Source organism: Sus scrofa, chromosome 6 (assembly GCF_054392235.1).
Source record: "Sus scrofa isolate SSC_HxYL_T2T_F1_AM1 chromosome 6, Sscrofa_HxYL_maternal_Yorkshire_Landrace_v2.0, whole genome shotgun sequence".
Taxonomy (NCBI): Eukaryota; Metazoa; Chordata; class Mammalia; order Artiodactyla; family Suidae; genus Sus; species Sus scrofa.
The window spans coordinates 171,361,600-171,384,981 of record NC_139388.1 but is presented as its reverse complement, the minus strand read 5'-3'; the positions used below and the strand labels follow the sequence as shown (position 1 = coordinate 171,384,981).

General features: G+C 54.1%; 1 protein-coding gene across 20 annotated transcripts in view; it reads right to left on the bottom strand.

The window, feature by feature from the left end:
• ERI3 (ERI1 exoribonuclease family member 3) overlaps positions 1 to 23,382 on the bottom strand; it is a 125,500-nt gene that overhangs the window by 81,104 nt on the left and 21,014 nt on the right. For 14 of the 20 annotated variants that reach the window (XM_021096789.2, XM_084965376.1, XM_021096807.2 and 11 more), the window contains 3 exons: positions 12,179 to 12,295; positions 5,347 to 5,406; positions 1,023 to 1,114 (listed from right to left, as the gene is read on the bottom strand). In XM_021096789.2, the coding sequence (XP_020952448.1) occupies positions 1,023 to 1,114; positions 5,347 to 5,406; positions 12,179 to 12,295 (269 nt within the window). Of the gene's footprint in view, positions 1 to 1,022; positions 1,115 to 5,346; positions 5,407 to 6,392; positions 6,589 to 12,178; positions 12,296 to 23,382 lie in introns of all 20 variants that reach the window. The other 6 variants (XM_021096809.2, XM_021096791.2, XM_084965373.1 and 3 more) reach the window with 2 other exon arrangements.

The following is a 23,382-nucleotide window of genomic DNA, read 5'->3' as shown; positions in this document are numbered from 1 at the left end:
GTACAGAACTTCGCCCAGCTTCCAAAAGGCACATAAAAAGGACCTTGGTGAGAAAACAACGCCTGAATTGGTAGGAGATGTCACTCCAGAGCCACGACTCCCTACCCCCACCAGTACCCCACCCTATGCTCAAAAGCTCACACACACACACACACACACACACACACACAATGCTTGCTGCCGCCTTCAGTCACAAAGAACACAGAGGTATCGATTCTATCAATCCTCAGCAAACAGTGCCCCCACCACCTCCAGTCCGCTTTTGTTCCCTGGGGGCTGTCTGAAGCCAGGTATCCATGAGGACAGACGAGAGGCAGGAGCGTCAACCCCGCGAAGGAACCAGTTCTGTCTTCCACAACCAGGGCAGGATCAGCAGACAAAGGAGAACAAGCAGGGAGGACAAAGGAGGAAAGAGGAGGCTGGGGACTTGGGCGGCTTCCTCTCTCATCCCCACCACTAGGCTCTCGGCGGGGTCATCAGGCCTCATGTACCAGATGAGAGCCGAGCCTAGCAGAAGGGTTAAGAGAATGAACCCTGGAGCCAGGGTGCCCGGGTTTGAATCCTGGCTTTGTGAGTTCTTGGGCAAGTTACTTAACCTTCTGGGCCTTAATTTCCTCATCTATAAAATAGGAATCACAAGAGGAGCTAGGGTTAGTAAATGAGTTACTATTTCTAGAGCGTTTAGAACAGTAAATGCTATGTATTTGGTTTAAAAGGAAATGAAAGACCCCCTTTTAACTCCCTCCTTTCAGGGCAATAACATGTAGCCCCACCACAGGAAGACCCGTCCTGGCAAAGGCCAGAAGGCAACAGCAGCGCTGGGCGGGCCCTCGGCTCGTCCACTCGCAGCTCCGGGGGCAGAAGGCAGGGCTCCCAGCCCTCGTCTCACCTGCTGGCCCCCAGGATCCAGGGACTCCCTGACCCCGCTGCTCTGTGGGCCTGGACACTGGAGCCTGTGAAAGGCAAAACCTGGTCCCGCAGCTCCCGAGCCCTGCCGGCACAGGAGTCCTGCTCATACTCACATGACTTTTAAGTCCCAGTCTCCGCAGGTGACAAAAATCGACTTGACGTTTGGATCTAAGAGGCCTTCCTTCGCCATCCACTCATCGACCCTCTGAAAAGTACACAAGAACAGATGAGATTTGCCTTTTTTTTTCCCTGAGTCTGTGAAGAGCCACAACAGTGAGACGCAGATAAGCTGCTTGTAATCAGAGCAGAGAAAATTGTAATCTTAACCCGCCACAGCTCCACTCTGGGCTCTCAGCCTTGGCTCAGCCTATGGGGGCGCTCGCAGGGCTATCCCTGCGGGCAGATCCCACAAGCCCGGGTGTGGGGGGTGGTGGGCAGGGAGGCCCTCCACTCCCCCACCGCCTGGGAGCCCACCCTGGACGGGATACGGACAGATCCCAGTCGGTGCATCCAAATGCCTTCAGTCCTCAAACGAAAGCCCAGCCTAGCACGACGCAGGCTATCCTGGGCCAGGAGAACAGGCCGGAAGGAGGCCTCAAGCAGGGAGCCCCAATTCATAGGTGCGTTCAGTCATTTATTCATTCCACCCTCCTACGCAGTGTCCACTACCCAAATTTACGAACTTGGGTATTCGCCAAATGAAGGGGAAGTTAATTTTCACCGTGAGTCAACAGAAGAGACTCCTCTGCCGGGCTGGAGCCCCATCCTGACAACTGGGAGAGCACTGCCTGCTCCAGGTGCCAGAAAGTCATAAACTGGCCCCAGACTTTGTACTTCCTCTCTCCTGGATGGGGATTCAAATGCAGCAGAATCTTTTGAAAGCTGAGCTCAATGCCTAGACAGGGAAAGAAACTGCTCCCAAACACACTTTAAGTCTTTCTTTCCCTTCACCCCTTTGATCGGTTTTATTATTTGCACTCACACTGGAAGTACAAACACTAAACTCAGTACATAACAAGAGAATTATCAGAAAGAATTCATGAATCGTTGCCGATTGTTCAGAAGATCCCGGGCATGGGGCACGAGTGCAGCAGATCACACCGCTACTCCACTCACACGGGAGGATTAGTTTTAAAGGCTGCAGCACGTAGTCGTTAGACCCTTGGAAAAGTCAGACGCATCTGGGTTCTAACCTTGGCTCTTCCATATCCCAGCTGCATCGTGATGCGAAGTCATTTAAAAGTCATTTAACCCCTCTGAACTTCAGTTGCCTTCATCTATAAAATGAGGTAGGATGACTAACCTTACTGGGTTGTTTTGAGAATCATATGTGATAATGCATTAAGTGCCTACCTAAAAATAGACGGCAGGCCGGGAGGGGAGACAGACACATCATCGTAATATGCCATAACAGAGGCAGCAGCGGGGAGGCACCCAGGACACTATTGGACCAAGCGGAGGCAGAGGCCAGCCCTACCTTTCAGGGGGAAAGGAGTCAGAAGGGTTTCCTAAAGAGGAGGGTGAGACGCCAAGCCTGGTGGCAGAGCATGCTCGGCAGGGTGGAGCCCAGGAAAGGCTGCTCCAGGCGGAGGCAAAGGCAACACAGACATTTGGCATCTGAGAAGCAACTGTGTACCGTCTGCCTTCCCCACCAGACCATCGGCCTCCTGAAGGCAGGGACGCGCATCTGTGTTCTTCCACTGTCTTAATCCCACACCCAGCACAGTGGCGTCTCGATAGCTATTTGCTGATTCACTGAAGTGTGAGTAGAGAGCAGTGTGGCTGAGTCGGCAGTAACCGGAAGGAGAAGCAGGCACAGAGGCTGGGGGAGCAGGTGAGGCCAGCCTGTGAAGGGCCTCGTGTGCCCACGGGAATCCTGGGCTCCCTGGATATCCCCGAAATCCTGGAGGCCGTGGCCCATGCCGAAGCGGTCCTTGAGCAGGGCCAAGGACCCCATCGAGCTCCGCGGCTACAACAGCCCTGCCTCCTGGGACATCGGGGCTGCTCCCCAATGCCAGACTCTGCACAACCTCTTCACAGCGTGTCCACCACAGACTCCTCCTCAACTCAAGGGTCGCCCCAGCAGCTAACTTCCGGGCTTTGCACTGCTGAACAGTTTGTCTCCCAGCCATTTTGGCCCCACCCCTTGCACACACACACAGACACACACACACACACACACACACACACCCCTTCCCGAGAGTCACCTAAAGAAAATAAGACAGACTTTATATAAGAAAAGAGGTAAGGCAAACCTGGAGCTCCCTAAATCAGCTAATCTCGCTCCGGTTCACTGGCCTTAAATCCCCAAGGTAAGTGCCCCACCTGCTAGGGGGCTCCCCAACGCCCCAACTCCTGCACAGGGGGTCCTGGAAAAGAGAGCAGGACAGGACAGGACTGTCAGGAGGCAATGCCCAGCAAGACCAGGCCTTCCCCATGAGAAGCGCTTACTGCTCCCTGGGGTCCTTGGAAGCTCAGGGGCGAGGCCCTTCACTCATGCAGCAGACATTTAACGAGCAGCTTCTGCTCTGAGTGCTCTGAGCCTGTCCCAGGACGTGATACACTGGAGTCAGGCCTTCCCTTCTCTGAATGGATAAAGGATCGGTGGGACCACCAAGACACCCCCCCACTCAGGCAGGCCAGCCCTCCCAGCTCCTGGAGGTCTGGAGGAGCCCCGCCTGAGCCCTACTTAGAACAAAAGTGTCAGGCAAACATCCAGCTGGCCATCTGCTCGGGGCCTGGGTTACGAAGGGACTAGCTCTTTAGCTCTACAACTGACTCAGAGCTAACGGGACAAAGCAGAGCCCAGTCTGGCCCCCTCATCCTACCTGAGACCCCTTACCTGGGCCCATGCCGGGAAGCTTCCCTCTTCACCCACAAAATCGGAGCAAGTAGCAGAAAGTAGCTTGGGTGAGCCTGGGCATCCCCAGAGCACCCTGCTCCAGGGCTGGCCCGGGGTCAGCAGGAAGAAGACGCCTAAAGACCAATCTCCCCTCCCACCAGCGCCACTGAGGGAGCCTCCATCACCTCAACAGCCCTGGTTTGGTGCGAGCCCAGAGTATGCGTCGTCCTCCCAGCACCCCCCCCAGAGACACGCCACAAAAAAGCTGCCTGTCCCCCCGCCTTGTTCTAAGGTGCTGGCTGAGAGACAGGGACGGACGGGTCCCTTCTTTCTCCTTGAGTCTGGTCTTAGAGGGCGCAGTCCAGGCTGAGGAGCCCCCTTAGTCATAAGGGCAAATCTCTTCCCCTGAAAAGAGGATCAGTGGGGCTGGGAGGCACCTCAGGGGTCATCTTCTCCGAGGCCCACGGGAGCCTGACCGCTGGCGGAGCCTGGGCCTGCACACTCCCAGGGACAGGGAGCACGCCCGGCCACCGGGCGAGCCTACAGCCATCTCCCTGGCCCTGGTTCCATCCCGAGGAGCCCAGGGAATCCAGTCCTCATTTCCCTCCCCCGGGACGGACCCTCTGGGCTCCAGGAAGAGCTCTTCCCTCCTCTCCTGCCGCCTCCCCACCTCCTCTAGGCTGTGCCTCCAACGCAGAGGCGCCCCGCTCTCGTCCACACGCCTGCCCTCTCCGGTCACGGGGGCCGAGCGTTGGGCTTGTGGCTCTTAAGGATAAATACGGCACCTACTGGGATCCACAGGCTTTTTCTCTTCTCCCCTCCCCCCAGAGAGAAGGGAACGGAACGGGACCTTCCCCCTCTCTGAAAACCCCAGGCCAGACGGGGGTGGGAGACAGGCTGAGGCCAAGCGCTGCTTCCTTACTCCCTCAGGCTGGAGCACAAAAGGCAGCATCTTAACCTTTTCCAGCTCCCCGAGGAGAACATCCCAGAAGTGTGGTCTCTGCCAAGGGTTCTACAGCCTTTAATTTGATGTTCCTCACATAGGCAATTGTTGTAATTATTCTGATTAGGAATCATTACCCAGGGCAGCCTCTGCACCCCTGACAGGCACACTGCGTCCAGCGGCAAGCTGCAGTGGGGCAGGCGGGCCCAGCCGCGCCTCCTGGAGGAGCTGACAGCAAACAAAAGCCATCGACGGGGAGTTCTGGGCGAGTTAATCAAGTGCTCACATGCCACAAGAAGCCGACACTCAAGCTAAACAAAAACACCGCCGGTCCCCGGGCTCGGCTCCCCCACTCCCAGCCCGCCCGGCACAGGCGCCCGAGCCGGCGGCACAGGCCACGGGCCGGGGCGGGCGGGGGCCCCGCCGACTCCCGGCGGCGCTGGGACATCTTGTCAGTAGCCCTGACGGGAACAGCTGGAGATGACAGATCAATGGTTCAATACTCTCAACAGCATGTCACGGATGTGACAGCAAATGTTATTCTAATCAAGCCATAATCATAGTCAAATTACACGGCTACATTCTCAGGAGGGGAGGGGGGAGGCAGCAGGAAGGGGGTCAGAGGTCAGGAATTAAAGGTCACTCAACCTACCTCCAGCACTTGCTGCAGGCTTGGCTGACCATCCACCATGGCTTGAATAATGCCGGTGAGCTGAAAGGAAGAAGAAAGAGCCAATGGGTGGAAAACCCGGGCGCAGCCACTCAGAGCTGGACGGGAGCCTCTCCTTTCCGTCCTTCTCCTTCTGTTTTGAAAGAGTCCGACCTGCACAGCTGCAGGCTCCGAATGTGACAGGAGCCTTGGGAACCGAGTCCCAGGACACAGGGTGAACTCGCCCCCAAGGTCCTGCCCGGAGACGGACACGCACAGCTACACACTGACCACTGTTTCAGCTTTCGTTTTGTAGAAAACTTGATTTTGTATGTGTCTTTCGTATTCAAGAACCTCAGTAAGGCCCCGCAAATTACAGTCTGAAGTCAGTTCACCTCCAAGCTTCTCGGAAGTTGCTGCAGAACTTGGGGAGTGCTCACACAGCCAGGGCCCTGGCTTCCGAGTCCACCTCCTCTCTCAGCCCCGATGTCCGGCACCTCTCCCCAACAGCGGTGCAGGGCTGGGGGAGCCCCCAGGCATCCACCCCTCACCCTGCATGCCTGGGCCCTCAGTACCAGCCAGCCAGGCAGGAAAACAGGCACCTTTAGCTGACAAAAACGCCCACAAACCTAATCTAGAGAATTTCTAGAACTCAAGGGCCTCAGCTCCACCTAGGTCAGGCTGAGGTTCAAACAAGCTTGTTGCTTTGCTTTGTCTTTGTTTTGTTTTGAAGTGAAAATATCCCCCAATTGCAGACTAGACAGGCTGCCTGGAGGGACTGTGGCAGGAGGCCCCCGGCACAGACGTGACTCAGCTCGAAATCACCAGGGCCAGGGTGCCCCTGGCCACTTCTAGACAGAAGAGCATCTCAAGCCTGCTTGGAAACTTCCTTTTTTTTTTTTTTTTTAAAGTGTTGGGGGTGGGGATTAGACTCCAATTAAACTATAATTACATTTAATGAATACCAAATACCCAACTCACAGAACCTGCTGGCTCTAAGAGGGAAGGTTATTTTCTCACAGCGACTTACTCGGAATGGTAATACACACCTTTTAGGGAAGAAATTTTCATTTTAAGAACGCTGGGTTCCTCTAGGTGGGTTTCTGTAGTTCATCAAGTCATTATTAGGTGGTATTTTAAGGAAGTGTAAGGACACAGCAACTCTATTTTATATTCCAGAAACTGTTTTTATATTAATCTGTATTTTAATTGGGTAACAGCTGCTGCCTACAGACTTCCCATGGTCTAAAAGGAAAATAAATTAGAAAGATTAACTACACTGTTGTTTCGCGAGGCTTTAACCCACAGCATGCCCGCCCGGCTGGCACCTCCACACCCCTTCCTTGCTTGGGAGACCAAAGAACTGCCCAGCAGAGGGAGGGCCTGAGCCAAAGAGAAGAAAAGGTGGTCCCCCGAGGCCGGGGCCGGGGCGGGCAGAGCTGGCGAAGGCGGCTTTCACCTTGGAGGGCTGGCTCCGCCTTTGGTTTAGTCAACAGCTACTCCCGAGACCGGCCCAGCCGTGTCTGGGCCATTCGGGATGCAGGGGTTCAGCAGCCAAGAGGAGCACGGACGCGGCCCTCGTGGAATCTGTGTTTTCTTGGGAGTCCCATCCTGTCCCAGCTCAGCCAGCACCCAAGCCCGTCGGCCACCCACAGCCAGACACTGAGCAGCCTGGGATCTGCGTTTTGTCTCAAGCAGGGGCCAGAGTCCAGAGGAGGCCTGGTGCCAACGCCAGGTTCAAGAGCCAGATGACTGGCTGGCACCATGCACCCGCCACTGCCCTGTCTCGCCTAGCTTCTCTCCTGCTCAGTTCTTCCAGGGCAGTCACATCCCTAAGCCTAGAGCTGGGGCTTGGGGGCAGGACTATCCTGGAAAAGAGGGCCCACAGCCACGCTCCTTGGAGAGCTCCAGGGTCTGCATGCTGTCTCGTGTCCAGTCTGAGTTCCCTGGGGCAAGTTAGGTCTCCTTCTCTTGGCTCACTCAGATGCACACCACAGGGCCTCCAGAAAGTCTCGCTTGCACAGGAAACCACTGGCAACCCTGCCAAGAACCCTCCCTCCCTCCTTGGAGGTGGGACTTGGGTCAGCCTCTGTACAGGTGCACACGCACCTGCCCTGGGCCCCAGGAAAAGGCTCTACACCAAAAAGGAAAACCGGGGCCCTTCTCTGCGGGGTCTCTCCCTACAGACTAGGCCCACCTCTGCCTGCCCTAGGAGGGTGGGGGGTGGCCCCGGGGCTTTCTCACACCCCTCTCCAGTGGTCAGCAGTCCTGGCATCATCAGTCCAGGAGGAACCTAGTGAGCTCAGCTCCCTCCGTCTCCATGCTTCCCAGACCGCCTATGGTCCAGCAAGAGAGCTTACAGCTTATAGCTAAAGGACTTGAACTCAACCCCCAGAGACACAGGTGCTTGAGCTACTGGTTTAACTGGAAGCATCCTTTCAGGGGGAGGCCTCACTCCTCTGCATTAATGTCTCCAACAATGGACTACATCTTAGCAGCACTGGAGGAATAGGGGGTGAAATCTAAAGGTAGTCCCTTAACCTGATACTGACAACCTGTACGACTTATATCAGAAACTGTGAGGAAGGAGTTCCCATTGTGGCATAACAGGATCATCTCTGCAACGCCAGGACACAGGTTCAACCCTTGGTCTGGCACCGTGGGTTAAAGGATTTGGTATTGCCACAGCTGCAGTGTAGGTCACAACTGCAGCTCGGATCCGATCCCGGGCCTGAGAACTCCATATGCCTCGGGGAGGCCAAAAAAGAAAAAGAAAGAAAGAAACTGGGCATTCCTGTCACAGCTCAGCTGGTTAAGAATCCAACTAGTATCCAGGAGGATGCAGGTTCAATCCCTGGCCTCTCTCAGTGGGTGAAGGACCTGCCATTGCCATGAGCTGTGGTGTAGGTCATAGGCACAGCTCGGATCCCATGTTGCTGTGGCTGTGGCATAAGCCAGCAGCTGCAGCTGATTCGACCCCTAGCCTGGGAACACCTAGCTGCAGGTGTGGCCCTAAAAAGAAGACAAGAAAGAAGGAAGGAAAGAAGGAAAAAAAAAAGAAATGAAGGGAGAAAAGAAAAGGAATGAAACTATGAGGGAGACACTGTAACAAAAAATATTTTGTGAAGTTCTACCTTAGGCCTAACCTAAACCTTTCATGCTGCTATTTAAGTCCGTTCCCATTTGGGTTAATATATAGGTTTGTAAAAAGCTTTCACATCCTCACAATGAAAGGTACTAGAGCAAAGCCAAGTATTATTAAGCTGAGAACCAGGGCTCACAGGCTAAACAGCGCTCAAAGACCTCAACCACTTAAAGCAGGAGAGGTGAGAGGAAGAATTAATGTGTGCTCTGTGGCTCCTTTCACTGAGGGATTACAGATTAACTCCCGCTTCTCCAGACTCGGAAACCACAGGCGAGGGGCTTTTGACCCTGACTGACAGCATGGCTGGTTACTGAGGTGCCCCACCGCACAAGGGCTTTATCCAGGAACGAGCTGGCTTCCTCAGAAACAGCCCAGCCGGGAAGCAGCCCCGGACGCTCAGTGCCAACAGCATGTCAGCACCCAGTGCTTCCTCCATTCAGAGTTTATCTCCAGCGCAATCGTATTCTGACACCAAGACAGTCTGTTGATGACAGAAGCTCTTGTCTCTGGTGGGCAATCTGATAATCAGACCCACTCTTTCTCCTCAGACAAAGAGACCAATAAATCTCACCCTTTATAAGTACAGGTGCAAGACAAAGCCCTTTACTGGCATTTACCAAAATCAGTATTTTTCCTTTTTTTTTTTTTTTTTTTCATAATGACAACAACAAAAGACTGCATGTGGTCAGGGACTGTGCAGCACCCCAGCTGCCAGAGACAGAGGTCTGAGTTGGGCCAGACTCTAGAGGTGGCAGGGGAAGGGCCTGAGGAGGAGGGAAGCACAGCCCACCCTATCTCTGTAGAGCCACGGGTCCAGGCAGACTGTCAACTGGAACTAAGAAAGGGCCTCAAGAAGGCTCATGACCCGGTCACTACACAGTGTGTCTACAGGTGGGCCACAGACTCGCTCCAGGCAGAAGCCCTCTTCCTGCTGCCCAGCACGCTCCGACACCAGCATGTGCTCCTGTGTGCACACGAGCACGCACAGCCAGGGTTCTTGAAAACTTCTTGTGCAAGAGAGAAAATCCTCCCAGAGGAGCTGCTCAGGAAAACAGGTCCACGGTGGTTCCTCACGCTTACGAGTGAAAGGCTCTTTCTGGCTGGAATGACCGCCCTTCCTACCCGCACAGGCACGTGCTGCTGGCCTGGATGAGGGCTCAGAATGGCGACAGCCCCATCCTGTGTCCACGCCTCTCTCTGCATCACAATTCCACCCAGTACAGAAATGGGGCCATGTTTATGACCCGAGGTTTTCGAAAGAAGATTTTTCTTACTCAAAAAAGCAAGTCAACGGTACAGCTGCTCTGGGGAGAGGGAGTCTGACAATATCCATTCAAGAAACAGGTATTTTTACTTGGTGCCAGGCCCTAACGATGTGACGAAGATGGATCAGATCTAGTTTCTGCCCACAAGGAACACACAGTCTAGTAAGGAGACAGAGAAATCATTGAAGTATAATGCAATGACGGGTGTAGGCTGGGGTGAGCACAACCAGCCTGGACTCAGGGAAGGCTTCCCGGAGAGGGGACCCTGGGCGGAGCGCGGCAGGACCAGGAGGAGGCGGGGGCAGCACACAGGCAGGAGCATCACGCACGGAGGCCGACTGTGACAGGGCGACCTCTGGGTGAGGGCAGCAGGGAGACATGAGGCTGGACACAAAGGCAGGGACCAGGTCAGGGCGCACTCTGAGCTCTGGAAGCCTGAGACAAAATGGCAGAATCACGTCTGCAGCCCAGCTAGGTCCTCACTTTCAGAAGAGGCTTCATGACCAGGATCCCACCACCCCCAGGCCTACGACGCTCCAAATTACCTATGCCCTTGGGTGAAACTTTCTGGAAAAAAAGAAACAGCTTCCATCAGCGTCTCACAATCCCTCCTTCCCCTCCCCCAAAAGAGAAGCAGGAGTAGCCCTGCTGTGGGGGAAGGAGAAAAAAAAACGTTTCCCCAATATTCTCAAGCACCTTACCGCCCAGGGCTGAGCTCCAGCAGGGCTCTGTTCCACTCCAAAACAAGCAGCAACCCTCCCCACATCTAGGCCTGCCGCTCTACGACAGGCAGCTGGAGCCCCCGAGGGAGGCAGAGGGAGGAGGAGAGGAGGGAGGAGGAGAGGAGGGAGGAGGAGAGGAGGGAGGAGGAGAGGAGTGCATCTTCTACTTCGGGGCCAGTGGAGGCCTCAGGTATCTGACTGGTTTAAGGAAAAGTCTTCCCTACCCCTCCCATAAGGAAAGGGATTTTCTTTCTCTCTCTTTCCTGATTGTCTTTTTAGGGCTGCACCCAAGGCATATGGAGGTTCCCAGGTGAGGGGTCCAATCGGAGCTACAGCTGCCGGCCCACGCCAGAGCCACAGCAACGCTGGATCCTTAACCCACTGAGCAAGGCCAAGGATCGAACCTGCATCCTCATGGATGCCACTCGTTTCCACTGAGCCACACCAGGAACTCCCCAGGGGATTTTCATCATCATTAAAATGTTTTTTTTTTTTTTCCCCTCCCCAAAAGGGGCAAAAAGGACAGATTAGCGCCCCCTGGTGGTAGAGGTAGTTCCCAGGGGAAAGGGAGGGAAAAAGAAAAACAGTTGACCCCAGAGGGAGTTAAGAGCCTCAACATCGCTGGCTGGGCAGCCTGATGCCTACCAACAAAAGGCCCACCTGGGTCACAAGCCCAGGAGGGACCCTCAGACCTCACAGCTGAGCTAAGTCAGAGCCCACAGAGCCCTCTCAGCAGGGGCAGACAGGCCCTTCCCAGCCCCCCAGGCAAAGCCATGGTTTCGGGATTACTCAAGAACGTCTTTCTCCCTGCTTCACTCAAGGCGAAACCAGGTCTCTAAACGAAGGCGCCATGTCTCCATGGACCCCAAATGACCCCAATGCTTACAATTCCAGAAACACTTACATTTTCCCGTCACCTCTGCTGCCACACACACCTGAGCCTGATTCCACCACAGCCTGCGGCCACCACAGCACGCGACACAACGCACCCCAGGCAAAAGCAGCCACAGAAGGCCTCTCCATGCCGCCCTGACGGTCAACCCTCCAGGGGCGCTTCCTCTCACCAGTGACTCTTTGGAGCCTCCAGCAAAGACCGAGATCTCAGTCCCAGTTTCAGAATCTGTGAAATGGAGCCAGCACTCACCTGCCGGCAAAGCGGCCACATATGGAACTGGCTTGGGATAAGGCTAAGGACACGTGAGCCTCGGCCAAGCAGTCCTCATACCCCTCCCGGACTGGCCTTCCCTTTCCTCAGGGACAGAAGGGCTGCGCTTCCCACAGGACTGCTGCGCCCAAGGACAGAAAAGCACCACCGGAAAGCTGAGAAAGGCGCACAGAAGCGCTCCTTCCAAGAGGCTGGTACTCTCCGCCTCTGGCCGAGGATCCTAAGGGAAATGAACCTGAAAGCTGAGCCCCAGAGGCACCCACCCTGCTCCTACACTCCACGTGCCCGTCACTAGGAAGGGCAGGAGTGACCAGGAAGGCCAAGTGGGGGAAAGCTGGGACGGACTGCGCCACTGCTCCCTGGCTTCCCCAGGAACCAGTGTGATCCAAGGGGGTGGCAGGCTTTGTAGAATGCCGCCTGCTGGGTCCAGCACGCACCTGCCCCAAGCCCTGAGAAGACCTGAGCTTTCCCTAAGAGCAGCAACGATCCCCAAGCCCCCGTCCCGGCAGCACTTGCCGCCCAGCCCGCGGGCCCTTACCTCTGTACAGAAGGGAGTGAGCTGTGGGTGGACTACGGGCTGGACATACATGTGAAAGGTAGACTCGATCTCCATGGTCCGGCCGTTTAGCTTCAGGATGGGGAACTCGATGATCTCCTGGAACGGCAAAGGCACAGGAGAAGGAGGAGTAAGGTGTTTTTAGTAACTCGGAGTCAAGAATGAGGGGGTGTTTTGGACTCACGAGCTCCTGCCAGGCCAAACGCAAGACTGAGGTGGTTCGAGCCCAGCTAGGACTCCTGACGCTCCCACTGCCAACGTCCTCACAAGTTCCAGGGACTCCACACACCCACCGTCCCCACTGTCCCTGGAAAGGGGAAGGAAGACAGCAGTGACATCGGCCCAGGTTCCCCAACTGGTTCTCCAGCAGAGCCCTGCTCCCTGGAGCCCCGAAAAGCAGGCCCCTCTTCCTCTTGCCCAGCTCCCTCACCCTAGCACGGGCCTAGGTCTCCAGCCACAGAGACAAGCAGCCATCAGACTGATGCACAGATTTCCACATACGAAGTTTAAACAAAAGCGGATGAGTTTCATTAGTTTCCACACCCCCCCCCCAAAAAAAGATAAATGATTAATAAAGCCGAAGGGGATACTGGAGAGGAGAAAACTGAGTACGAGCCCTAAAAGCGGGTGCCTCCCACCTTTCTTTTGAGCAGTACACCCTCCCCTCAGCCTGCCCCCCCATCGCCTAGCCAGCCCTTCCCAGTCCACTGGAACGTAATGGAAGAGAAGGAGGAGTGACAATTTGTTTGGTGTCTCTAAGATTAATTTGTCTCCGTTATTTAATAGAGATGCACAGCACCAAGGTCCTGGTGTGCAAACAGGCTTGCAGCCCGCCGGCTGTGCAGCCCGCCTCACACATCGCTCCTGGGAAGGGAGGAACACGCCGGGGGCGGGGGGGAGGACCAGAGAGAGCACACGCGCACACACGCACACATGCACACGCACACGCCGGAGAGAAGAGGGAAAGCCAGGAGAGAGAATAAAAAAAATTACTGCTTTTTAATATTCAAAAACAGTTTGCAAAATTTAATCAAAGCAGAGGAAAAGCTAACATTTTTACCACTTTGACATTTTTATTAGCGCTTTCATAAATTTTTAAAACATGAATGGAATTAGTTTACAACACAAAAAAACTGCCCTGAAAACATCTGGAAGAGACAAATAGGAAATAATAAAAAAAATAAATAAAAGCAAAATCCTCTGAGGAAAATTAGCATGTGAAAAAGGCCTCCGCTGCAGAGAGAGGAGGGGGGCTTGGCCCACTCGGTGGCCCCAGCCGCCGGCTCCAGTGGCGTCCCTACCCCAGGCCTCCCGGCCCGTGTGGACCTTTCCAGCATCGCTAAAGCAAGGCCAACTGGCTCTCTCCAGGGGTGGCTGGACAAGCAACAGCGAAGCTGCCGACACCTGACAGCATCCTGGGAAACGGATGACGGGGGAGACAGGAGAAATGGCCCATCTCCCGGATATTCCAAGGCAGCCAGCTGTCTCCCCACCAAACATACCTGCTCTACAGGGCTCGTTTTCAGAGCATCTTTATCCAACACCTCACAGCAGGGCTGAAGACCAAATCATAGCAGCCACACTTCATGACAGAGAAAGGCAAAGGTTCTGGTGGCACAGTGTCCCAGGCTGCCCTAAAGAGGGGGCAGGGATAGGAACGGTGGAAAGACTGCAAGACTGAGTCTGAGGCGGGACGGAGAAGGAGGCCCAGGCTCCTGCTTAAACTCAAATACCTCTCCCCCCAGAGCACTACACAGTAGGCCAGAGAAAGTTTTGTTCTGAAAAGCAAAACTGAGGCAAGCGCGCGCGCACACACACACACACACACACGAAATACACACTGGTCCCCCTGAAAAATCAGATCCCCCAGATTTCCCAGTGCTGCCTCGAAGGTGGGGCTCATTTGAGTCAGGTGCATCGGACTCCCAAATTCCTGATACAGCCTCCCTCTGCCGCTAAGTAGAAGAAAACACTTTCCTTCCCAACAAAAAAGACCTCCGTAGCCTGGTGAGTTGGGCGGCCCCGGCGTCTAAGGACACAAACGCAGCCAGCTCCCCGCTAACAGCGTTAGCTGGGCCCACAATGAAATTTAACCTGGGCACAGCCGTACTTTTCACTTAAACTTTCGCTTGGAGAGAAGCAGTGTTTGGAGACCTGCAGTTTGTCCTGCTAATAAAGACAAGTGTTGGGACCTTTAAGGATGCCATTCATCTCTGGCTTTTATTAAATTCAATTTTCTTAAGCCCATGATACATTATGAAATTAGGAGGTGACATTCCTCTGGAAACAAAAATATCTATCAAACATAAATAGGAAAAAACCCTCTATTACCAAGAATTTATGGCTTAAAGTTGATCTCTTTCCACTTCTTTACAAGCCCATGGTTTGTTTTAGATATGTGAAATGTTATTATAGATCTGGAATTTTATTAGTATTTATCATACAATAGTAAGCGCTTCAGCTCCCACTCTGACCAGCACCAAGTCAGCATCCCCAGGGGATACTCTTAAAACTTGGCCTTTGGGTTCCCCACTGCAGCTCCGTCTTTCCTGTCACTGGTTTCCTCATCCCTGGGGAAATGGAGCCAGCCTAAATGCTCACAGTTTCACCCTTCCAGAGAGGGGGGACAAGCCAGCCCCAGCCCCCCTAAAATGCCCTGGAACCAGGACCCAGCAGACTGGACCTGTCCTAAACATGTCTCTAAAGCTGCTCGCCCATCAGCCAAGCCTTCTCTCCAAGCCCCAAAAGAAGGCCAGTCGCAGAATACGACTTTGCAGGGGCCCTTCCTCAGCACTGCCGTCAGCTCCTGCAGCAATGACCTTGCACCCTGGCATATTCTTTTAAGCCACTGAGGATGCAAAAGAGGAACTTCTGAGAGAAGACCCTTTGGGGAGTCAGGACAGAAAGGATCTCACGGAGGTACTTCTGACTTTCCCATACTGCCCAGCCAAGCCCAGAACCTTGAAACACTGGCCCCAAAAGCCCATTCACAGGAGACGAGCCTCAATCTGCAGCCAGCACACAGGGGGTACACCAAACACCTCAACAGCTTTCAGCTGATAATGATCAGAGAGGGAACCCCAAAGCCAAAGGTTGATTAATTCCAACCAAGAGCTTGGGAAGATGTGCCCTAAGTGCCAGCTGCTCGGGCCAGGTGCTCAGATCATGAAACTGTTATTCCTGCTCTTCCTCCTTTGCCCTTCCCCCGGGAAGGCTTTATTTTTAAGGAGCAATTGAGTGTCTGCTTGGGTAAAGGTAGCGCCATGAAGGAAAGAAGAACCAGTGTGTGTTTACTAGCCCTCTTTCCCAGCCCTGATAATAATTTCACAATTCCTTACTTTTTTTTTTTGTCTTTTGTCTTTTGAGGGCCGCACCCGCAGCATATGGTGGTTTCCAGGCTAGGGGTCGAATCAGAGCTGTAGCCGCCGGCCTACACCACAGCCACAGCAACGCGGGATCCCAGCCGCGTCTGCGACCCACACCACAGCTCACGGCAACACCGGATCCTCAACCCACTGAGCGAGGCCAGGGGATCGAAGCCACAACCTCATGGTTCCTCGTCGGATTCGTTTCTGCTGCGCCACGACGGGAACTCCCACAATTCCTTACTTTCTGCTCTGAGCATCTACTCTGCGCAGGACATGGGACGGGTGTTGGAGGGGATTCAGAGGTAAGGGGCAGTCTGCTTTGGCGAAGCACGAGAAGGAGCGCACATGTGAGCGAATAATGAACAAGGCACTACGGTAAATACCGTAAATACCGTGGCAGAGGTACACACCCAGCGCCAGGATTTTCCTTAGATCTTCCATCTTCTGATCTCACCCTTTAATCCTGGAAGACGAGTCACCGCGTCACCATCATCGGGTCATACACCAATACCATCAAGCACCTACTATTTACCAGGCAGGGCTGGGTGTGGACACAGAAGCAAACACGACGAGATGTGGCTCCTCCGTCTGAGGTGCTCGGAGTCTGGGCGAGGGTAGAGAGGAGTGACCCCACACCCTCAGAGACGCACAAAAAACAGAATCATTTCATTCTTTCCATTTATTGTTTACTATGTGGCAGACACTCTGCTAAATAATAAACAGGAATGACCACACTGAATCCATCTACAACTGCTGGGACGGGAATCACCATCATCCCTAATTCACTGAAACCCTACGGCCCAAAAGGCAGTCGTCACATGGTCAAGGTCACGCTGCTAGGAAGGGACACAGCTGGGACCCCAAACAGGGAAAAGGAGACTTAAAGAGAGCAGGACTAACGGCTTTCAAAATCTGAAGGGTCAAGAAAGATCTGATTCTGTCAGTCTGAAAGGCTGTCTTTAAGGAGCCCAGTCTCCCATCTCCTAGGAGAGCAATGAACGTGGACCGTCCCGGCAGAAAGTCCTGCAGGACTGCTCCTGAAAAGCCTCCACTGCGGAAGCAGTGACACAGATGGTGCTGAGCTCTGGGCGCGAGAGGTGGAGAACTATGAGCCTTCAAGTCTGCATCTCCAGCACCCAGGTCTGTCCTAGCACCCAGACCTCACTCTCAGCTTTGGGTGAGTAAACACAAGGGGCTGATAAATGGCAAGATAGAAGCCAAGTGCATGGCTCTAACAGAAACTACTCTGTTTTCACAGAGCTCTCCCTAGGACCAGACAGTTGGAGGGATCTAGCTAAAGTGACAAGAGGGTAGGTTGGTAGAGCCAGGATTCAAAGGCAGACAAATATTGCTCCAAGCGGTCTCTCCTCCTCCCTCAACTGCTGCAAACCACCAACGTTCTGTTTGCCTGGGACCATGAATTTGCTTAAATTGGGACAGCTGGTCACCCTACACCAGCCACAGCTACCTGCGCTACTAGGCTGCCCAAGGGTAGAGCATCATAATCCCAAAAAGCTGGTCTACTGATGGTGGATGGGAACTGGCCTCAAGTTGACAACCAAGGCCATAAGTCTAAAAACTTGGATTTTTTTGAAGCATCCATGGTTCCAAACCTATAGTATCTGCTCACTCAAAAAAATATTTTAAGGGGAGGGAAGACAGAGCGATAAAAAGGAAGCACCAAACAAATATTTTTTCACCTTTTTAAATGAGCAGAGGTTTCAGCTGAAGCAGAGTTTTTTAAATACAGTTATTTTCTAATTGCTTAAGTAGGAACCCCAATGATTCTCGTGATAAACTGAGGACAAAACTACAATGGCATCTCAAACGAAATTTCACCCAGGATCAGTCGATTACAAAACACAAAGGAAGAGGCTGCTTTCTGCGTATTCAAACTCTCTTAAAGTACCGTGTGTGCAGTGCTATGATCACAGTGGAAGATACTACAACAAAGGGCCTTTAAGCAGCAGCGCCCTGGGTTCGGGTCCGAGCATCTGACAGTGTAGCATTCTTACACGCTGGCTTCCCAAAGCACAGAGCCTTCTCAGACGGAGCTGACCTGTCTACGGTCCTGTCTGAAACGAGCAGACCATTGTTCACGCGCCCCCCGCCTCAGGAACCCAGCACCTGGCTCTCCTTCACTCCAGAGGCGGTCACAACCACTCTGCCCCTTCTCTCAACCCACGGACGCAAAGTCCACACAGTGTGCACCCTGCACAGGAAGGTTTAATAAAACCCAAAAAGCAACCTCGTCATGTGATGGCAAAAACGTGGATTTTTCCAAACCATGATTTTTGGATAAAAGTTTCATGCAAAGGCAGGTCCTTTTCTCCAGGGCATCCAGGAGCTTCTTGGCCAAAGGAAGAGGGAAAGTTGAGAGGGAGAAGTGAGGGCTGCACGGAGAACATGGTTTGCTGAACAGTTTCTCCTTTGGAAAAGGGGAAAAAAAAGACATTTTATGCACAAGGAGCTTATTTCTTAAACAAACACTCGTGGTTTTGATTTACACCACAGCCTGCTCCTAAATAATTTATGGCGGGTTAAATTTATTGCCGAGCCCTGGCTGGCTGCAAATTCGAATTGCCAAATAATTAGATTTTAGGGCAAAGCTTATAAATTACCCGTCGATTTGTCCGGACTTGTTTGTCAGTTGCTTTGTGCTTCGGGTCATCTTTGGCATTTGGCTGTTTGGGTTTTAATTGCTGATTTACACTTTGACAGATGAGAGCTGATGCTCGAAGTTTCAGGACAAGGAAGGGTAAAAAATTGGAGCTTTAAAAGGCTGATTTTTCACCTACATGTCCCTCTTCACCCATTCCCACAGACCCCAAAGCAATTAAAATATAGAAAAGAGGCTGAAAATAGACACTGCTATTCTTTATTCGAAAGGGGGAGTGCATTATAATTTACTTTTACTGGAATCTGAGTTTAAAATATATATACACACTACCAGTCACTGAAGGAGACCAAAAGTCTTAGAAACGGCATCCTCACCCAGGAGTCTGTGCCCACCTGCACACCCGCACGGCTCCGAATGAGCCTCCGTTCAGACATTTTTAGATACTCAATTGTAAATAACTCCTGGTATTAGGGGCCTCTGTGAAGCTGACCCTTCAGGGCAGCAAACAACCAAATGGTTTCTCTGTAGCTACCTGTATACACATATTTGTCATGGAATTAATTTAAACAAATCTCAGGTTGTGTGCAGGAGAGGTTCCCCCAGAGGCAGCACTACAGGAAGGCATGCAAGTGGAAGGGCGCCAAGCCCAACTTAACCATTCTAGTGGGGGAGAAAATCCCTTTGGATAGCGCTGTGGCTCTGTCTACATGTTGACAGTGGGCCTGCAGGCTCTCTTTATGCTCCCCAGAGAAGCAGGGCCTGCCTCCCAGCCACCTGCTGTATCCCAATAGCTTTCTAAGAGGCCGTGAGTCAAAATAATACTAGCAGTAATTCTACTAACAAGACCTGACACACACAGCTATGACATGCCAGGCACTGTTCTAAGCTCTCGCATTTTATCCTCCCAACAGTCCTGTAAGATTGGTACCACTATTAACCCCGTTCTGCCAATAAGGCAACTAAGGCATAAAGAGTACAGGGAACTTGCTCAAGGTAAGTCACATACTGCTAGCAGGTGGTGGAGACCAGACTGAAATCCAGAGGGCCCAGTTCTGGAGCCTGTGCTCTGAGCCACTCTGCTATATTGCTTCTCACCAGAACAGACTCTGCCTCAATTCCCCTCACTTTGGAGATTGAGAGGCCACATTCTGGGACCAGCTCATCACCCAGCAGGGTGGGGAAAGAGATGGAACATGCTCAGGACTGAAAGATAAATCAGAGGCTGGGTTTGACAAGGATCATTTTTCCAATAAGTACAAATAAGTGAGGATCCACTAGCAAGGCTGGGGGCAGAGGGTGGGGCGTGACAGGTGATGCAGACAGACCAGGCCCACTCAGGCAGACAGCAGGTTCGGACCAGGCACCTTGGAGAGAGGCCCAGAGGCTGGCTGAGCTTCAGGAAGCCCGCTCAGTAATCCCCAGCGGCCCCAGCCCCAGCCCCAGGGGCTCCTGGTGTCTTCACAGCTCCCCTGTTCTCTTGCTGAATCTGACAGCCAGAAGCCAGGACAGGGAGTCAGTTGTGCTGGCATGACGGCAGATTTTCAAAATCACTGACCAGTGAGCAAGCAACACACAAACCGACATCCTGCCCACAGTGCCCTGCACACCCCTCTCACACACAGGCTCATCCGAACCGGCATCTTTGGAGGCAGGCGGGTATCACAGCCCTATTTTATAGACCCGACTAAGGCAGCCAGTGCTTTAAAGCGTGGTCCCTTACAGGCAGGATTCCGTCACCCAGGAACATATGAGACATGCAAATTCCTGGCCTTTACCCCAGGCTTTCTGAGCCAGAAACCCTGAGGGTGGGACCAGCGGTCTGTGGTTTAACAAGCCTTCCAGGTGATTCTGATACTCGCTGAAGATTGAGACTCACTGGTCTAGAGTAGAGCGGTGTTTCTCAGACTTCAAATCACCTGAAGATCTGGTCAAATTAGACTCTAATTCGCGCTGGAAAGGGCCTGAGGCTCTGCATGTCGAACGCGCTCCCGGGGACGGGGTGCTGCTGGTTCTCAGAGCGCACTTTGAACAGCAACGGCGTGGCCTGGATCATCCTCGGGGCGATCCCTGGCACAGAGAGGCTGGCCAGGTGAGAATCGGAGCCCAAGGGTCTCAGCTCTTCTCAGAGCAAACCCTTACCTGGCCCACTTTCAAGCCCTCGGGGGAGCCCTTTGGAGCTGCCAAGCACCCCCGCCTCCTGCCATCAGACATTTCATTCTCCTGGCTGCCAAGATCCAGGGTGGGAGAAACTGGCATGTCACAGCCCAGAGCTTTGTAGAGCAAGCTGGCACATCTCTGTCAGGAAGCCAGCAGGAGGTCTTCTTGCCATGGCAACGCCTGCTCCCCTTACGAATGCAGTCAAGACCCAGGGCATCAGCTACCTACCAAGCACTCATCCTCCTGTCTGCCCCGGAAAAACACCTTCCTCTGTACAAATGAACCCAGAGCAGGACTGGACACCTCTCCTAACAGCTCTCACGAGAGACCTAAGGCAGGAGCTATCTTTCTGCCCCCGGTCCTGAGAAAGGCCTGACACTGGCCACAGACCTCGAACGGGATCACAGCAATTCCTACGATATCCGGAGGCCCCAAGCTGGAGACGCCCCACCACGACCTCGCCACCTCCACTTCGGACATCGCACTCTCAAGCCACGGCCCTCGGTCTGCACTGCACTTGTAGAGCGAGATTCCGAGCTTTTCAGCCAGTTACCATCCTAGCTACCCAACCATCACCACCTACTTCTCAAAAGCCAATGGTCTCCAGTTCCTCAACAGATCCTGGAGGAGTAACTACCTCCAGCGCCACTAAGGCGCTCACCTGTGTCAGGTCTCCCTGCCTCCATTTACACCAGCCAGGGGTTCCTTCATTCCGCTCCTTGCCAAGTCTTAGCACCACAGACTACCAGAGCCCGTGAGTATCCAAAAGAGCCACGAGCTACTGAAGAGCAGGGTCCTCAAGCTTGCTTCTTCCCCGGCACATCTAAGGGCTACAGTACAGGCCTCCTCTCCGTCCCCACCGTCACCCCTCAGTCCGAGCCACAAACCCACTTTCAAGTCATGCCTCCTAACAGTTTCCCTACGTCCACACTGAACCCGTGGCACAGCTTCCCCTCCACTCCCAGGGGCTCTGGCTCCCAGCATCTACTTCTGACTCCTCGCCGCCACTCAACAGCACCTTCTCGTCTCCTTCTCTGGCTCGCCAGTTTCACCCCCCGCCTTGCGATGGACTCTGCACTTCGAGTCCTTTCAGCAACATCAGCATCTCCCAGTGAGAGCCCCTGGCAGGGTTTAGCCTTCAGACGAGTCCTCGGACAGAAGGAGACACCGACCAAGCACTGGAACGGGAGTGGAGCTCACGCAACAGAAGTGTGCCGCCACAGCCCAAGATCGCCCACTGCCAGCTGCACACAGGGGCAACTCTACTTCAGGCCAAGAGCTTCCTTGATGCCTGACTCTCTCTCCGGAGTCTACCTCCCCCCTGACTCCGCCAGCACCTAACCAGGCCTTGCTCGTGGCAGCACTCAACACACACAAGCCCTTCTCCGCCTGTCCTGGGCTGCTCGCCCGTCTGCTGCAGCCCTGCCAGCCCGGGGGCGCGTGTCAATCGGGGAACGCTCTTGTTTCAGGCTTTTAGGCAGTGACTCAATTTTCACAGCTAGAGTTCAAAACTCATCACGTAAATGTATGACTGCGGAGGCTTTTTAAGTATTGTGAACACCCAGGATGAGGGAATAAAAGATAATCATTCCAATGGCATCTTAATCAAAATGATGCGGGGTCCTTTTTCCCATCAAGACACGAAGACGGAGGAAGCATCTCCCAAAATCAGTTTCCTCATGTCAGGCGACCGAGGTCAGTCTACAAAGCAAGAAATGGGACCCTCAGAGGGGAGAAAAACAAGACAGCCGGGGCGGGGGGGGACGTGAAGCCCACGGACTTACCCTCAACGCCCCCCTCCCCACTTGCCAGCATACTGGCTTTCTCTCTGCGGCTGCGGACCCGCTGCTGCTGCTCAAGGGGCAGCTCCCCCCCCCCGCCCCCACGCCCTCCAGTCTCCCCGCTGGAGCATCTCTTCTCGGGCAGGCCCTCCTGCCCCTTCATCAGTGCTTCCCTCCTCCCCTCTCTGTGCGTTAGTCGGCGGCCATTCATCTGCTTGAAGGGCACGAGTCTCCCCGGTCTAGGGAAGGAGGTGCTCCCAGGGGATGCCCAGCAGACCCAGATCCAAGCTGCCAGCACTCTGGGTGGGTGGGTGGGGTGGGGGGAGGTGTCAGCTCATTCCCCAGCCCCTGCCTCTCCCTAGCGGCCTGGCAGCGCAGCCCAGCCCAGCCCAGCCCAGTGCTCCCTCCCTTCAGTGGCAGCTGAGGGATCAGATGGCTCCCCCTACCCACAAGGCCTCAGGGCCTCAGCTCCTCTTCCTACCTGGACCCTCACCCTTTTGGCCCACGTTTTACTGGCGAAAATTCTCTTAGATCTCTTGCCGCCTTCATACTCTCACCTGCAGCATCCCATTAACACGTTCTACTAGAACACGGCAAATGGCATAGCACCGACACCAAGGAGCCCGACGAGCTCGTGGCTGAAACACTGTGCTCCCCCCACCTCACTGTCAACATTCCCCCAAACGAGCCTGCCATCCAGGTCAGTCTCAGCCTCCGGTCGGCTGGCTCCGGCTCACTCTGTGGCCGCCTTCCTTCATCCCGGCCACAGCGCTTCCGAGAGGCCTCCACTTGGCCCACTTGGCCCTCTCGGCCCCCAGACTTTCCCTTAACGTGAAGCCTATGCGACACCCCCCACACACACACACACAGCAAGCAGGGCTGCCGGGCCCCTCCGCCAAGCACCCACTGTCCTGAGGCCTTCCCCAGGCAGTGGCAGCTACCACGCCGCTTCATGGGGTGACACAGACGCCCTCCCTCCGACAGGGCGCCCCTTGAGGGCAGGGGGCCTTCCTGGCCTTTACGTGCCAGTACCTAACACAGAGCTTGAAGCTGTTATCCAAAGAGTAAAAAGAGGGGGCTTTTGTTTGACTTGGGGGGGTTGGGGGGCAGCACCTGCAGCATGCAGCAGTTCTCAGGCCAGGGACTGAGCCTGCGCCACAGCAGTGACAGTGCTGGACCCTTAAGCCACTGAGCCGCCAGGGAACTCCAAAAGAAGTCTTTTTGTGCCTCTAGGGTAGTTGCCGTCGGGCCCTCCCCATT